The following is an 18109-nucleotide window of genomic DNA, read 5'->3' on the forward strand; positions in this document are numbered from 1 at the left end:
CTGCCATCTCCATCCTCCTCCCACCGGATGGTGACGGGAGTTTTGGACCTCTTCTCGCTCTGCGGTCCCCAATTCATTACTTTAATCTCACACTTGTCGCTCTGGATAAGAGAGACTGCCAAATGCCCAAATTGAGAGCACCTTCTTGGAGTTACACACATCTCAGGAGAGTGGAGATGTGTGAATGGGGGCTCTGGTGCAAGTGAGCAGAGACTCACCAGGCTGCCCTGTGGAGCTCATGAGGGTCAAATCTATTGAAAAACTCACAGATCAGCAGAATATTCTATGCTTTTAAGACAATGTTTACAATAGCACCCTTCAGCAGAGTATAGAGAAACGATGCACATATTTTATAATATACGTTTTCCCATTCCTTCACAGGGAAGAACAGAGGACCAGTAGGCATAATCATAGGAGAGGAGATTGAAAATGAGAGGAGAGAATAGGTCTGGTATCGTGTCTGCTTTCCTTGTGTTTGATGGCTGCAAGATCATTTGAGAGTGGAAGGATTGTGTAGGCTGACCCAAAGAAGTTATTAACTTTTGGGTTTGAAAAGTTCAGTGGTCAAGGTCAAACTCACAGGCAGATGGGTCCAATTTGCATGAACCTTGATGAGAATGATCAGTAAGCTGCCCTCAGGCAGTAAAAATAAGTTATTAGCTTAGTATTAGTTATTAAAAGTGATTACATTTTGGGGTTGAAAAGGTCATTGGGCATGTTCACAATTAAATCAAGGTCAAACTTTTGGACAGAAGGGTTGATTTTCATGAAACTTGGGTGGGAACGATGAGTAAGCTGCCCCGAGGAGATGATGAACTTGGGTCGAATAGGTCAAAGGTCAAGGTCACAATCAGAGTCAATGTCATAATTGAGAATGCAGATTTTCAGGACATTTTGTGGGGATGATCAGTAGTCTGTTGCCCAGGAAGAGGCAATGGTGAAGGTCACAATGGAGATGTAGAACCATACATGCAGGTGTGGGGGCAGGGTGTGTGCACCCCCAGGTGCGTTTGAGTCTAGGCAGGTACTACAGTATGTGCTCAAATAAGAGAAAACTGAGACCCAGATTGCTCTGTGATGGACATCCTCGGATAGCATCGGCCTTTCCTGCTCCATTTGGTATGGGGGGGGTGGGGGCGTCATTTAACCACTTGAGCCTATTTTATCCTTTCCTTTTAAATGTTTTATTTCTTTCTTAAAAATAAAATAAAAAAGCAAAAATGTAATCCAATCTACAAGCTCACAACGTATCGCGACACGTTGTGTGAGCTTGTAGACCTTGTAGAATTTTCGACGAGGTGTGAGTTTGAAGATCTGCTATTTTAGGTGTGCGACTAAACCATGGCTTTACCTGTCGAGAGCAGTGGTGGGGAGTTGTGTCTTCTCCCTGACAGACTGAAGAAGAATAGGGAAACACTGTGTGTGTGTGTGTGTGTGTGACACTGTGTTTGTGTGTGTGGGGGGGGGGGGTTGCTTGTTACCAGGGCAACCTTTCAGTCAGACAAACGGTAGAAGCTACTGAGTCAGGCCATAGACGGAGGGGGGAGGAGGGAGGGAGGGATGGAGGCAGGCCGTCAGTCAGAAAGGTGGAGGGCAGGCAGGGGTGTGTACACATTCAATGTACTCTGCCAAAACACAGACACTCATACTCACTCTGTCTAGAGGTTTAAAGACCAGGTCAAGACAAGGGGGAAGAGAGAGAGAGAGAGAGAGAGAGAAAGTGAACAACTACTAAAGAGAGAGAGAGAGACAAGAGAGGAGTGAGGAATAACTACACACACATACACCGAGAGCTGGTAGAGATACTGGCAGAGGAACGTGTTGGAGTGTCTTAAGTGCTGTGAACTTCACTGATATCCAGCTCTACGCTACGTGTCCCCTGGGTAATCGTCCTCCACCCTTCAGCAGCCAGCATGCCTCAGAGGAGACGCAGTTACACTGTTGGAGCCTTCGGCGGGTAAGGATGATTGAAGGACAATAAAGTAGGAGTGCAACAGTTAATCGAACTAAGCGATTAGATCGACTGTAAAACAAATAATCAATTTTCAATTTTGTCAAGGATGCCCAAATGTATATGTATTTGTCTATACAGACCACCAAAAATATATATTGCCAAGGATCCCCCCAAGCGAAGATTTTTCAAAAATAGTGATACATTATTGTAAATCAGCCATTTTTGAACAGCCAAAACATTTGATGGAGCTTAAGTGTTTAAACTGTTCCTCATTTTTGCTGGGGATGCAAATTATTTGTACACTCTCAGGGTTAAATAAACACTCGCTTTACAATGTAGATGTGGGGTCCCACAGAGATTTTAAAAAACAAAACAAAATGCATCAAATTGGACGTCCGTGGCCTAATGCATATCAAACTGGGGGTCCTTGAAAATGATAAAAGGTTGAGAAGAGGTTTAGAGCTCTCAAAGTGGGGTCCAGTGACTCTCAGGGTTCCTTTAGGGGGGTCTAAATTGACCCTTTCTGTGTGGAGTTTGCATGTTCTGTGTCCCATAGTGTAGGTACCCTCACAAAAACCTCCTGTTCTTATACCCCCTGTTCAGCCGGGGCGCCTGATGGAGGGGAAAGGAACTGGTTGGAATAACGTGTTCCTTCCAAGCACTACGTCCAACCGGGGAAACCCCCCCCCCCTGTCAGGTGATAAGAAGCAGCTTTTATAGCTCCTCATGCATTGGAAGGAGGCATGAGCTCAGTTCTGGGCTCTCCCCAGGCTGGCAAAGAGAGAGAGAGTAGCGCCCAGGATTACATAGGCGAATTGGCACTGGGTGAAAAAAAAATGGGTTACAAAATCGTGGGATAAAAAATGTAATAAATTGACCCTTAATGTCAGTCTGTAACTCTGACAGTGCAAATGGAAGGCGTTAGGGTCCATTTGGTTCACATTTGTACACTGTCAGAGTTAAGGAGAGACTGTGACATTTAAAAGTTTGAGAACCGCTGGTTTAGAGCGGTCTGTCAGAAGTATATTCCACTATGCTCTGAGCAGCATGACTGTACAGTACCCTGTCTGAGCTCAGTGTCTAGCCAGTGTCTGACAGGCGTAGAGAGAGAGAAAGAAAGGTGTGAGAGGTGACCCAGGGGAGTTGCACAGCCTCCTAGCCGCCGCTACAACATCATTATCACACCTAGACGACATTGACAAGGTCACTTCCTGCTCGGCACTCTGCGCTGTCATTAGCGAGGAAGCTACCGAAGCGCTGATGCGGTCAGTGGGGTGAAAGTCAAACAGATAAAGAAAAAAAGCAGTGGTGGAAAAAGTACTCCATTTTTTTTTACCTAAGTAAAAGTATCAATACTGCAATATAGAACTCTGTTACAAGTAAAATTCAGAAATTGAACATCAAAAAGTACCAAAAGAGAAAGTACTCATTATGCATGAATGTCCCGTTTCAAGTTTTCAAATGTATAAAAATCTTTTGAAAATAGCAGATCTACAAGCTCACAATGTTTTGTAATAATAATCAAAATCTCTAACTAGTAACTAAAGTTTTCAAATAATTGTAGTGGAGTAAAAGTACAATGTTTGCCTCTGAGATGTATTGGAGTATAAGTAAAAGTATTGGAAATTGAACATTCTCAAGTAAAGTACAAATACCTCAAAAGTGTACTTAAGTCAGTACTTGAGTTGGCTCGATGGGATTGTTATTGAGTGTGCCTTATTAGTTCATGAATGTGGTTAACAAGAATAAGAATAAGTTAGGCTGTTTGTTTGCTTGCTGGCATCAAAAAACACTCCCTGCAATCCAAACAAATGCAAATATGTGTGAATATTATCATGTTTTATGAGAGGAACTGTTTTTTTTGTCAGTTGTTGTTGGTTAAAACTGTGAATTGCAGTTCACAGGAAGAAAAAAAACATGTCATTCAACACCTGCTGCTTTGTTTACTCTTAATTGACCCGTGAGCATGAGCTTGACAGACATGTCATTTATTCTGTTGAAACAATAAACAGGCTAATGGAGAAGGAGACACAGATATTTTAGTCAAATCTGTGTATTCCATTTGTGACCGTTTTTCTTTTCCTTTGTATGGCAGTCTCACTGTGTGCAGTGCACCCTTGGAATGTGAGGACTTCCTTCAATAGGACTGTTTTCTGTGAGAGCTCTGTGAGCTTGTGAGAGTCGCTGAAGCACTCAGTCATGCAATGTAAACGCCATCAGAATGCAGCAGACACTGAAATCACTTCTACAATAGTGTTTTGCAGTCCCTGGGCACTGCCTGCAAAACACTCTCCAGGGATGTACTCTGTCCATTCAGAGCATATCTTATCTTCTATTCCAGTGGTTCCCAAACACTGTGCCGGGACCAATTTCTGGCTTACGGACCCATTTTAAAATGATTATTTCTAAAGGTTTTTAAGAAAATACTTCAAACATTAAATGTTTGAATTTCAGAAATGTCAAAATTAAAAGAGAAATCCTATTAAAGAAAAAATATATATATAAGAATTGGTGAGAATAGCCAATCTACAAGCTCACAACGTGTCACTATTTGACATGTTGTGAGCTTGTAGATCGGCTATTTTCACTATTAAATGGGGCATAAGTTGTTCATTAATGATGTATTTTTGTATATTTGGGTACTGGGGAGACACCAAATTCATTCATTGGATATCGAGCTGAAAACGTTTGGGAAACACTGTTTCTATATGATTTTGAATGATCACATTTAGCATATGGGGCAGGTGTGCTGTGTAGCAAATTGTGGAATTGCATGAGATTGCAAAAGACTGAAATGACTATAAACCAAACTGATGCAACGAATGCAAATGAATGCATTTCTAACTATTGACAAATATGCAAGAACATTGAAGGCTTATGGGTCTTTGGTGGATTGGCAGTATGCCAACGTTTATCTCCTTGTGAAAGGAACAAGCGTGAAAGGAACAAGCGTTGACACATTTACCACCAAGTTATGAATGTGTCAAATATGTTGTTTTCTGTCGTCTTTTCTCAAATGGCTAATTATCCAACAAAAGCATTGACAAATGGTCTTTGAAAGAGATTGGAGAGAAGTCCCTGAAGGAAAATTAACATGTATGAATAACACAAATTGCTGAATGAGGAACAAAAACAATAACCTCACTCCGTCAAATGGAAGAAGCTTGCGACACACATTTTGTTTCACAGCGTACTTGCATCTGAGACTCCGGGCGCAGAATCGATGACAGACGGAGTTTCATTTTTTCAAGCTACTAGGCAGGTGATTGGATGATCCCGCCCCTAGCAGCCGCTGATTGGTTCGTATGCGCAGTGGTTCGGGCAGCTTTACTCTGTGAGCAATCCCAGACCCTCCTTCCTGAAACCAAATGCAAATGAGATTTCCGGAGGGAGGGGCGTTTACCAGGCTACAAAAACAAGCCTTGAACAATCTGAATAATGTGTCTTTGTTCATGTCCTTGGTGAAATTGTTGTAGCACATCACAATTTTTACAAACAATTAGCAGATACTGTGGAATCTTTGCACAAAGAGAATTTACTAACGGGACTAGAAATTACATCCTTATAGCAACAGTTGTATTATTGACTGCCAATTTCCTTATTGGTGTGGCATTATTTTCTGAACAATGGCCTACATTCAGACCCACTAATTACGTGAAATGGGCAAAAATGATTGTTTTGACAAAACCAGTGGAATAGGATGCTGGGTATTTGTTTGCTCAGAATGGCGGTTAGGTAGGGAATAGGGATTGTATTCATTATTTGTTTTTTGCACACACACCACCATGAAGACAAACAGGCAAGGTCATCGCCCCCTCACAACGGCCCTTACACAAACATGGGCTAAAAGGCTTCTCTTGATGTGAGATGAGGTTTATGTTCTTAGACCTGAGGTTGTGGTGGTAAACTTGAATGGAGCACAGTGGAGTAGGCTGCTTGATGATGTTTTGCGAGGCTTAACAATACCCTGTGAGCCCATTCCTTCCTGAAGAGCAGCTGTCAGCTTTGAAGGAAAAGATGATGGCCAGGTGCAAGTTTAGTGCAAGTCGAGCCAAGCACACGTTTACGTGCACAAAACCTATTATAGTACTACTGTACGGTGCACACCAGGTTTATATCATTTTCACTTTTTCTCCAAATGTAGTTGTTATTCCAATGTCTCATTCCTCTTTGTACCGTAGTCTCTGAGTCTTGTCACTGCTGAGCGTACTGGTTGGTTCATTAGGGAGGGTGTAGGCAAGCATATGTCTTCAACAACGTCTGCTTCTATTCACCTGACAGTGAGGAGTTTCACTGGTAAATGGTGCATTTATATAGCGCTTTTTATCCAAAGCGCTTTACATAAATTGCGCATTCACCCATTCACTCACACATTCATACACCGATGGCGGAGGAAACCATGCAAGGCACCAACCTGCTCATCGGGAGCAATTCGGGGTTCAGCGTCTTGCTCAAGGACATTTCGACACGAACTCTGGGGGAGCCCGGGATCGAACTGGGAACCTCGCGGTTCCCAGTTCGATCCCTTGAGCCACTGCCGCTCCTGGGAGGATGAAAAGCATGCGGAGGAACACACCATTCCTCTGGGTTCTGCACCCCACACAACAGGCACCCTGACAACCTCTAGGAGTCCCTAGTGCAGCGACAGAGATGGCCCGCCCCGACTTTGGGCTATTTGGGTGATGTCTGGCTCCATGATGATTATGACGTGGCAAGGGCACAGCTCTCTCCAAGCTCTGCTGCACCTGCTAGTCAGTCTGCTGCAGCTTGTTTTGGCCATTCTCTTTTTTAATTGATTGATTGATTGATAGTAGTACAGTGAAGATAGGACAGGAAACGGGTAGAGAGAGATTACACGCAGTAAAGGTCGTCCGGATCGGGATTCAAACCTGTGACGTTAGAGCCTATATGTATGCGCCTGGGCCGCTAGGCCAGCGGGCGCCCTGTTGCTGCCCATTCTCTGGGATTCACAGGTGGCCCAGGATTGTTCAGGATATTGCATTTCTTAAGGGTGGTGCAGCCGATTGTGTCGAGCTCTGTAGAGAAAACATTGTGGTACAGTAGGACTGAAGTACTGTAGGTAGGCCAGCCTACGGCGATTACCCTTTGAGAAGCTTGCACAGCTCTCGGCATATAGGGTCTGCAGGTGGGCTAGGTATTAGGTACAGTACATGAGCAGAAACGATGTCAGCTTGTAGTGGCCGTGCCAGTCCGTGTCCGTGCCAGTCCGTGGTATAGACAGACCCATCAGCTCGGAAAAGTAGCTCTGTATTTGTCCACAGTCGTGATTGAACTGCTGATAAAAAGCGGTTCACGTCATAAGCGCATTTCTAAGTTAAACCATTCTCAACTTTTGAAAGCGCTCCGCTCAGCCATGAAAAGCGCTCTGACCAGCGCCTTTTAAAAACGGCAGCTATGCAGACGCCTTACGGTCATTTCTCATAGGATTTAATGTAAAAAGGTGGTGCTTATTTGTTCAAAACAACAGCTAGGGTGAACATAGCCACTAGCCAAATGCTGCCAAAGCTGGCTGTGTCTGTTTTGTTTGTTTTTGTATTCTATCATTATCTTTATAAGCTGAAAGAATTGTGACATTTCATGTCACTCAAGGACAGATTGTCTATACTGTACATGTTATTACTTCATATGCTGAACCATCACATTAGCCCTTATTTATGAGGCCTCACAGAGGAGGAGCACTGATCCCAGATCATTAAGGAGGTGCTCTTGCCTGTTCATCATTCTATGAACAGTCACACGATTTCACCCATTTGTCCTACTTTGTGTTATAGAATATGGCAAGGCAACTTCTTTGTTTACCTCTTATGGTGACATGCATTCGCCCTAGGTGCCATGCTGTTTCCTATGCTCTTGTCAAATGAGTGTTTTTATGATTAGAAGGTCCAGCAAAAAAGCAAATAAGACTTTTCCTTGTTTTCAGACATTCAGAGATAACATTTTAAACACATTTTAAATCTAATATATATATGTATGTTTTACAATACTTCAGTTTTGCAGTTTTTAAGGAAGATCTTTCCTTTTTTTATATGATGAGGCAGGCAATAAATACGATATGATCATTTCTTTAATTTAAAAAAAAGTTCCGGTTTCTTGATCTTGGAAGTACAGTATGGTATCCAGAAAGTGAACCTGAATAAATAAATACTGTACATCTGAAGTACTTGCTAAGCCTTCCACTTTGCCGTGTATGCCTTTAGTATGCCTGATTGTAACCTTTTGCTATTTTGTGCATTCTTCTGTGAGCAAAACAGAACACAGCCCCCGTGGTAAATGCAGGCATAGTTTGTTGTCATGTTGCTCCGTTTCCATCTCCGAACTGTTAACACCAAAACAGAGAAGCAGCTCTTGTCAGCAGAAAGAAGAGAAGGAAGCGGGCTGCTGGCTGACAAACCTTACTGTTTCCACTCTCAACACCGGGCAACAAACACAGCTCCAATGTCAAATAACTGACTGAACTGACATTGGAATGTCAAAACAAAATAGTAGTAGATAGAACACTATGAATACATTTTTAGTATCAACATAGTGGGTGTACTTTATCTCGTTGTCTGATTTTGTGTTTTCGTGCTCTGCAAGGTAAATTATTTGTGAAATTGCAACACGTCTGGTTTATGACACTTGCATGCCTTACAGTTGCATTTTCTTACATCACCTCACGGGCTCACATAGGTTTATTTTTTTATCGACTTAAAGGAGAATTTTGGACTAAGGTTTTCTTACCTTTTCTATGACGTTATGATATCTTAGGATGAATGGTACAGTAGGTCCGCCACAGCTTAAAACGTGCGCCAATAGGCCTTGCGCTAGATCCCGTATTTTAATAGCTTTAAAAAAAAAAATTGGTGAGATCTGACGTTCATAGTGACAGAATGCAAAAAAAAAAAAAAAAAAAGAAGTCTCGCTGGACGAGATTGAGATCTCGAGATCTTGTCTAGCGAGACTTCTGTTTTTTTTTTTTTCCCTGTTTTTTTACAGTGTTCTGTCATATAAAAGGTAAGAAAACCTTTGTCCAAAATTCTCCTTTTAACGGAAGAGATGCAATTGAGAGAAAGCGGGGGGCAGACATAGATTGAGAGAGAGAGAGAGAGAGAGATAATAAGAGAACCACCTATATGAGAGGGAGAGTAGATATGATGTGGGTGAATGGCTAGGAGCAGTGGTGGAAGAAGTACTCGGATGTTTTAGTAGCAATACCACAGTGTAGAAATACTCCATTACAAGTAAAATACCTGTATTCATTAAGTGGATGTACATTTTCATTATAAAAATCCGCAAAGCAACTAGTAACTAATGTTTTCACATAATTGTCGTGGAGTAAAAAGTACAATATTTGCCTCTTAGATATTATAGTGGAGTAGAAGTAAAATTGGAAATACTCAGGCAAAGTAAAAAATACCTCAAGATTTTTCTTAAGAACTGTTCTTGAGTTCTTTTGTCCCTTTCCACCACCCTGCTGCACTCTGACCCCCAGTGGTGTACTCACGCTACTGAACGTTGCAACAGCCATAGAGCCGTTCCTCAACATTGACACAGATTGCATTGATGTACTAATCCATTGGTTCTCAAAGTACTGGGGTACTTGAGGGGGTTCCAGGGGGTCCCCAGCTAAATGATGGATAACCAAATGGACCCTTATGGGTCTGTAACTCACAGAGTGTACAAATGGAACCAAATGGACCCGTTAGGGTCCATTTGGTTCCATTTGTACACTCTCAGAGTTAAATTAACATTGATTTTACAATATAAATTGGGATCCCAGGGATAGAAATGCCATTAAATAGGGGTCGTAGCCTAATGCATGTCAAATTGGGGGTCCTTGAAATATTATTAGAGCCGTAAAAAAGTCTTCTTTTAGACTTCTCTTATGGGGTCCCTGGCTTATCTTTTCAAATGGGGGTCCGCAGGCTAATAAGTGTCAATTTGGGGGTCCTTGACATGAAAAAGTTTGAGAAACGTTGTACTAATCCATCCAGAACCCCCAGCTCAGCAAGACTTTAAAACATTATAAAAATACAAAATAAAACAAAAACTCTACGAATATATTACGGCAATATTATACTGTGGAAGATGCACAGTGAGTTTAAGCCATTAGAATGCATCCTGTTTACCGGATTCTTCTTGGGTAAATCTCAATTGGATCCTGACGTCCGCGCGTATCTCATTTGTCAACCTCAAAGATTCTGCATGACAAAAGGGACGGGGGGAGGGATCAATAAAGTACGCCATGGAATCAATGTCAACACATTCATATTGACTTGTAACTGCATGCAAATACATCCAGCGCTTTAGGCATTCACAAAGGCTAACATGCATAATGCATGAAACATATATATGTCCATGCCAAAGGCCCATGCAGCAGTGTCTTAGACCTGGGATTAAAGGTGATTTCTGGTGAGATATGCTGAAGGGAAATGATTGTAGGGATTAGAAAGACACTTTCCTTCTTGAGGTTTACAGTTCACTCAGGCCGTCTGAGTGAGATGACACAGGACTGTCTGCGCGTAGAGTTTCAATGACAATGACACGTCTTTTAGCCTTTTGGGAGGGAAGGGCTAAGCAGTGATTAGCCGAGAACTGATTGCCCGCGGCGAAAGGTTTACTCTGAGCCATTGATCTAGGGAGGAGAATTTTTGCCTGGCTTGATTGATGTGCAGGTCAAATGGGAAGGGAAAAGCGCCAGCCACCGACAGCCTCCCTCTCTCTCTCCTTCTCTGTGAACAGATCCAATACATAGTACATACTTGTTTGGTCAATTTTACGCCTCCGTTTTCACTGCTTCAAATCACTCCTGTGACCTTTATGCCATTTAACCCCTGTGACCCGCACGTTGACTCATGACCTTTGATCATCATGCCACCATTCAAACTCACACTCGGGGCAGAAAAGCCCAAAAAGATATATATTAAAAAAAGAGAATGGCCAGCGACAAACAAGCTGCAGCAGTCTAGCAGGTGCAGCAGAGCTTAGAGAGAGCTGTGCCCTTGACACGTCATAATCATCATGGAGCCAGACATCACCCAAATAGCCCAAAGTCGGGGCGGGCCATCTCTGTCGCTGCACTAGGGACTCCTAGAGGTTGTCAGGGTGCCTGTTGTGTGGGGTGCAGAACCCAGAGGAATGGTGTGTTTGTGGCGGCAGTGGCTCAGGGGTAGAGTGGCCGGTAGAGCGGCCGGATGGGAACCGCAAGGTTCCCAGTTCGATCCCGGGCTCCCCCAGAGTTAGTATCGAAGTGTCCTTGAGCAAGACACTGAACCCCTAATTGCTCCCGATGAGCAGGTTGGTGCCTTGCATGGTTTCCTCCGCCATCGGTGTATGAATGTGTGTATGATGTTTGATGTATGAATGGGTGAATGTAATGCACAATCTATGTAAAGTGCTTTTGATAAAAGCGCTATTTAAATGCACCATTTACCATTTACTGTACACTCTGAGTTCAATTAACATAATTGTTTGCAATTTGCTGTGCTCAGCGCAACTCTGTTCTTTCAGGTGCCTCTCTAGACTCTGGTCTGGAGCCAGCCTAGGCGTCATATTTTGACGCTTGGTTAGGTGCCATTGGCGTCCTCATGCTGATGCCAGAAGCGACCTGCGATTTTTTTTACTAGATTATATCGTTATGCAACGCTTAGAAGACAACGTGTCCATTGCACCGCTCGCTGTGAGCACTCGCTCGGCCGGCGCCTCACTTGGTTCAGTTCCCATGTCAACGGCTTTGTATTCCATCGTCGTCAACATACTGTAGGAGGACACAAAAGGTTGCTTTTGTCGTCATGGCATATGGACAGTGCCGCTTCTCCCTACACGCACACTACGCAGGTTGCGTGGGGCCCCGCCTACCCGCCGGTTTTTAACGAACCCAATCCGCGCGCGCGGAGGACACATGCACGCTGCGCGCGCGTGCATGTGCGCGTGCATGTGTCCTGTATCATGCTTAGGGCCCCTGTGGAGTCTAAAGCGGCACTGCATATGGACACACCAAAGGTACCCTTCCCAAGCATCACTGTATGATGCTTTTCATGAGAACACGTTGCTGGAACTCTGCCTTAATGTCTGGGTGAGCAGCACATTTGCCAAATGACACCTTTTGTCGAGAAGCCAAAGCCAGGGTGTACCCAGCAATCAGAGGAGAGGAGAGGCACCAAGCAATTAGACTTTTGATGAAAGTACTTATTTTTAACAACTTTGTTTTTATTATGTGCTGATGCCTTTTATATAACGATGGTGTTATTGCTGTTTTTTTTTTTATTAATGAACTGCAAATCTGAGGAGCCCTGGCAAATGAGTTTCAGTATTTTACTGTGAAGTATTTTTAAGGTGTGAAAATGAATAAAGTCTTTCTGTTTCCTATCCAACATCAGGGTCCGGAGCTCTGCAGTGTTGCTAGCTCCACTTTCACGCCGCAGTATGTCTTTTATAGGCGGTGCGCCTCCTTCCCCTCTTAGCCGTGCCTTCGGATGACTCGCAAAATCATAAAAGATCCTCAGAATCATAGTCAACCAGCACAGACTGTTTCAGATGATGCCACACGGAAAGTGGCTCGGCAGCCAATAAGGCCACTGGCGTGAGATTGAGCTGCTTCGCCCCGGACAATAACGGCACAAGAACAAGCTGGCCAAAGCAAAGAACAATATGCTTGGGAAACGCTAATACCCAATATCCTGTTTGCTCTTTTTTGTATCACTATTTCTTTTTTTATTTTACAGATATCTTTTGGGGGGGGTTTTCTGCCTTTATGGATTGTTGTAAGTGGAGATGGACAGGAAATAGGGAGAGAGAGAGATGAGGAGAGACATGCAGTAAAGATCGCCGGGAACGGGACTCGAACCCGCAATGCACTGTCAGGTTACATTGGAGCCTGGGTGCCCGGACCCCTAGGCCAGTGGTCCAGGCCTTTTTTGGGCGGTGAAACCGCCCCTATAAGTGAGGTTTGGAAATTTGTACAATTATCTTGGGCAGTGAAACCGCCCCTATAAGTGAGGTTTGGAAATTTGTACAATTATCCTGCGCTGTGATTGGCCAATCACAATCTATTCAGGACTGTGATTGGCCAGTGTCACATGACACATGTGCATAGCCCTATATGAGAAACCATAACTTTAAAACAAAACATAAATTTGTTTTTTTAAAGTTATGGTTTCGTCCATCATAAAGAGTGTTTCAATAAATGTATTTATCTTTTGTACATGATTGGTTGACTCCATTCAGTATTGTGATTAGCTAGCAAGACACCGCCCACTTCACACAGGGTGTGATTTTTATTACTATTACTAATGCTACAATGTCTGAGGAGCCAAAGAAAGAAATATTTAACACTTGTTTTACTCGTACACAAAACATAACATTAAAGATCAACTTGTAACCAGGAGACGAGTGACAGGGGACTGATGGATGAGAGGAGCAGATGAGGACAGGGGACAGTGGTGTCTTTATCTTCATTCTTTCACTGGTCCTTTGACATCTGTGGGCAGTCAAGATGTTTAGAAACCGCAGCTTGTATTTTGATCAACCTAAAGGCTTTGCTTGTGAGAATGAGTTGCTCAGGTATCAGCTGGATATTCAGCTTAACAGCTTAAGATTGTGATCATCAGATATTTCAGTCTGAGTTTGTCAAGCGGAACATTTGAACTGTCTGCACTGATAAACGGGAACACCAAAACAGCATTGCATTGCACTCCAACCCGCGCCCGAAAGCATTAAGCACATGGAGCCCTGGTGTCACAATTCTGGGCACATCATAATAGGTGAACATTCAGCAAAAATAGCCAAACATTTGGGGGAAATAGCAGATCTACAAGCCCATATTGCGTTACAACACAGCACCTTGTGAGCCTGTAGATTGGCTATTTTCGGCGAAGAGTTTTGGTGTAGAGGGAGAAATGAGGGGACCAAGGCCCCTGGGGGACCCCGGTGAACTAGAGCTGGGATCGGGCTGATTTTTTTCAGCCCGAATACGACCCGTTACCGACAGCTTTGTGTCCGACCCGAATCTAGCCCGACCATTAATTATTTATATGCGTCCGAACCGGGGCCCGTAACCGACGCTTTTTTTCACTCGCATTTTTTTTCTCTCTTTTTCTTTGAGGAACGCTCTTTATTAGTCAGGCAAGGTGCACTGCAGACTACACATTATAACATGTTTGCGTGTCAGTGTAATAAGTGCCTTCCTCAAAGAAAAAGAAAGGAGAAAGAAAAAGCGACTGATTCGATCCGAATCGAATTCCGACCACCAATTATGCAAGTGCGTCCGGCCCGTCGGGTACCGACGGGTACCGACGGGTTTCGGTCGGGTATCCCAGCTCTACGGTGAACTGAACTATATAGGGGTTAAGTGACATGGGTCTTTTCATAATCCTATTTTAAAATAGGGAGGACGCCGGCCAACCGGCCGGTGGGCGGAGCTCTGATGTCACGCTCATGTCACCATGACTCAGCCATAACCATATAAGGAGTTCCCCCAATGCAGCTACGTCCCAAATATGGAGTGTGTTGTCTAACCTCAATGTGTCGTCATGGCATCAGGCGCAAACAAATCACTCAGCTCCATATATGGGCACAAAAGGGGGCATGCCCATATACTGTATGGGCATTAAAGGTGTAAGGACTGACAGATAGAGATCTCCATATATGGGCATATCAGTCGGATTGGCGGTGCGACGTAGGTGTGAGGGCCGCGTAGCGACCCGAACCTCTAGTACAGTATAATGTCAATGCTTAGTTATATTTAAAAAAGGTTATTTGGTACAATGTAATACTAATTGCATGTTTTTGTCACATTGGTGTCACCTCTAATTCTAAGTCAGAGTACAAATTAGCACCTGGTTCTATTTGGGACTACATTAACACACTGACGGTCAAATTACTATGCACCCAGAAGCTACTGTGCAGCTGAGGTGAGAAGCATAGCTAATTATCCTATGGTCTCTTTTCTCTCTGTTTAGCATCGACGAGACTCTCTTCAGGACCAGATCCAGAAGCTTCCTGTGAGTAATTTTTTTTCCCCTCCTGAAATTCAACAAATTGAGCATTGGAAGAACTTTATTTTATGTTCTTGTAGTGCTTCTAAATCACTCTTTTTCTCACGCCTTTTCTACTTTGTGTTTGAGACTATAGGCTGAACAAGAACTGCTACTGAAAGTGTCTAAGCAGGAGGGCAGTATACTTCCTAAAGCCCTGAAGGAAGTTATGTTAACGACGCGTTGTGAGCTTGTAGATCAGCTATTTTCTGCGAAGAGATTCGTTGTAGAGGAGAAAAAAAGAGGGCACCAAGTATAGTGCCAAATGGAGTCTGTTTTACAAAGTATAGAGGGTCTAAGTGGTTAATGCTGTGCAGACCTGTTTACATTCCCAGGTCATAAAAATCTATTGTAATTGGTAAAAAAAAAAAAAGCGGAAGTCCCGTCCTAAAGACACTTTCGGCTGTAGTACTTTTCCATGCTTTTCTCCTCCAGAGATGAGATAAAAACGAGGTTAGTTTGAGACAGAGGTCACAACACTTTTCCATTTCCGTCTTCCATTTCCATCTCACCCTCGGTTATAAATGTGACCTCAACCATCTCAGTGCTGAATGCAACACATTTCCTCCATTCTGTGACCATCCACCCATCAAGATTACACATAATACAGTATGTCCACATTTAGTCTGTTTGGTGACAGACAGTCACATGGTGGACATGTGGGCACCGAGACATCGAGTTTGGAGCGGCCAAAATGTGTGTGACAATAATCATGCGTGAGTGAGCGAGCGAGCGTGCGTTGCTTCTCCTTTAAAATGACTTCCTCCTCTTTGTCCGTGATGAAGTGTTTTAACTCATAAAACACAACCTCCTTAAGCCCACGTAATCACGCTGTCTGCTGTCATACGACGACGTATAAACGAGCCATTACTTTCCTAAAGGGAACCATGCCCTATGCTGCTATATAATGGAATGGAACATCCACTTAGCGATCAGTAATGAAGATGAAGGAGCTTTTATTTACTAAAATGGTGGCCAGTTTGGCAGGTAGTCACCCTGCATGGAGGAGAGTGTGCGATGTAAATACAGGAACAGTAACAGATGGAGGGAAGACGCGGGGAGCAGGGGGCGTGCGGCCGTGCGCGGGTTGCCAATGAGCATGTGGGGGAGAGGTAGATGATGCCCCCGTGAACCTAGGAGCAGCAAGGGGCCCTGGAAAGGTTGGCCGTACCACATCGCATACGCAAGATTTCATTTCAATTTGAACAGGTGGCCCCGCAACAGTATATATACACAGAAAAATCCTCAGCGTTAACCCTTTGAGACCGGGAAAGCATAATTTGTGTCATTTTTTAAGATTTCTTTGGGCTATTGAAAAATAGCAGATCTACGAAGCTCATAGCGCGGCACTTTTAGATCTGCTATTTTTGGAAAATGTGTGCAAATCTTGGAATATGTATATTTTTAAAGCGAACATTTGTGAAATATTTAGTTCCAGGGACCCCCCAGAGAAAAAGATTTGAGTTGCAAATGACAGCTTTAAAAAATTATAATAATCAAATATTTGCACAAATGTTCATGATTTAAAAAAAATATGTATTGCAGATCTACAAGCTTGTAGCACCGCGCTATGAGCTTGTATATCTGCAATTTTTTAATAGCCAAAGAAATCTTACAATGACACACAAGATGCGTTCCCGGTCTTAAAAGGTTAAGGTATCCAGTTGTAACTCTGAGCGGGTACATATTTAACCCTACGTTATTCCGTACACATCTGTACACACTCAGAGTTAAATGAACACTGAGGATTTGACTGTGTGAGCATTTGTAATGCTGCGAGGTATGACCATTACTCACACTGCCATCTTCATTCATTCTGTGACCGAATAAGATTAGCCTGCAGGATGAATACCTGATTGGATGGAAGTAATGTACATCATGTGTGGCGGTCATTTGTGTGTGTGTGTGTGTGTGTGGGTGTGGGTGTGGGTGGGTGTGTGTGGGTGTGGGTGGTCCTGGGGTCTATAGTAATCCGTCCAGATTAGCAGATTGTAGGACGGAGATTGGATGAGGTAAAGTGAAGGACTATAATTGTGGTGGAGAGACGTATAAGCTGCTTAGATCCGTCGGGGATTTTTGAAAATAGTCGCATCATGAGCTTTTAGTTCTGCTAATTTCCCAATTTGTGAACATTTCTGAAAGATAATTGTTTTTAAAATGGTGACACATTTTTGAAAAAATACAATTTGACAAAGTAATGAAGAAATATTGTATTTATGTAGTTCAGGAAAATTACGAAAAACTATATATTTACTTGCAACCCCAAAAAACGGGTCTGCAACTCAAAATGTGTTGTAGAAACACTGGCTTAGATCACTAATATTTATGCCTCACAGAAGATGAGGTGTGGAGCCAACCACCCTGTGTGTGTGTGTGTGTGTGTGTGTGTGTGCGTGCGTGCGTGCGTGCCTGCCCAATTCAGTATTGAAAAGTATTTTGCTTACAGGGGCTTATTATTTCCATTCTACGGGTCAGCACGCTTTGCAACTGAACAATCCTCCACTCTTCATGGCACATTATTTCTAACGAGGCTACAGGCATATAAAGCCAGTTCCATATCAGCCTGGAAAAGGACCAAGGTGAAAGGGTGTGTGAGGAGATGATAATTTGGTGGGGATCATCGGAGGGCAATGTTAAACTCTCATATTCCCAGTGCATTCAATTAAGGTTGGACGGAGGCTCCTTAAAACAGGTTGGTAGTGTATGCTAATGTAGCCTCATTAGCAGCCGACGGGGGAGCTGCCAGGTCCATGACATGTGTTAGAGGGCTGCCTGTTAACTGATTCAAACGGGAACGCATCTGTGTAACCACATAAGCCAATATTTCATACTTTGGCTATTTAAAAATAGCAGATCTACAAGCTTGTAGATCTGCAATTTTCTTTTGTATTCTTGAAACTTTGTACAAATCTTTGAATATATTTTTTAAAGCGAACATCTGTAACTCAAATCTTTGCTTCTGGGGGTCCCTGGATTGGAACAATATATTTTGAGATGGGGGTCCGCGGCCAAATACAGTACAGTATTTTTGGGTGGTCCTTGACATGAAAAGTTTGAGAACCACTGATATCAACATAAGTAAAAAAAATTAAAAAAAAAGTTAGGATTTAGAAGACATTTG

At 43.2% G+C, this 18109-nt stretch overlaps 1 protein-coding gene across 3 annotated transcripts in view; it reads left to right on the top strand.

The window, feature by feature from the left end:
• The first annotated feature begins 1665 nt into the window (after positions 1-1665).
• rap1gapb (RAP1 GTPase activating protein b) overlaps positions 1666-18109 on the top strand; it is a 115725-nt gene continuing 99281 nt past the window's right edge. For all 3 annotated transcript variants that reach the window (XM_080422048.1, XM_080422046.1, XM_080422049.1), the window contains exons 1-2: positions 1666-1957; positions 14914-14955. In XM_080422048.1, coding sequence (XP_080278174.1) covers positions 1914-1957; positions 14914-14955 — 86 coding nt within the window. In that variant the 5' untranslated portion in view covers positions 1666-1913. The remainder of the gene's footprint in view (positions 1958-14913; positions 14956-18109) is intronic.

The sequence above is a fragment of the Gymnoscopelus braueri genome (assembly GCF_963280865.1).
Source record: "Gymnoscopelus braueri genome assembly, chromosome: 3".
NCBI lineage: Eukaryota > Metazoa > Chordata > Actinopteri > Myctophiformes > Myctophidae > Gymnoscopelus > Gymnoscopelus braueri.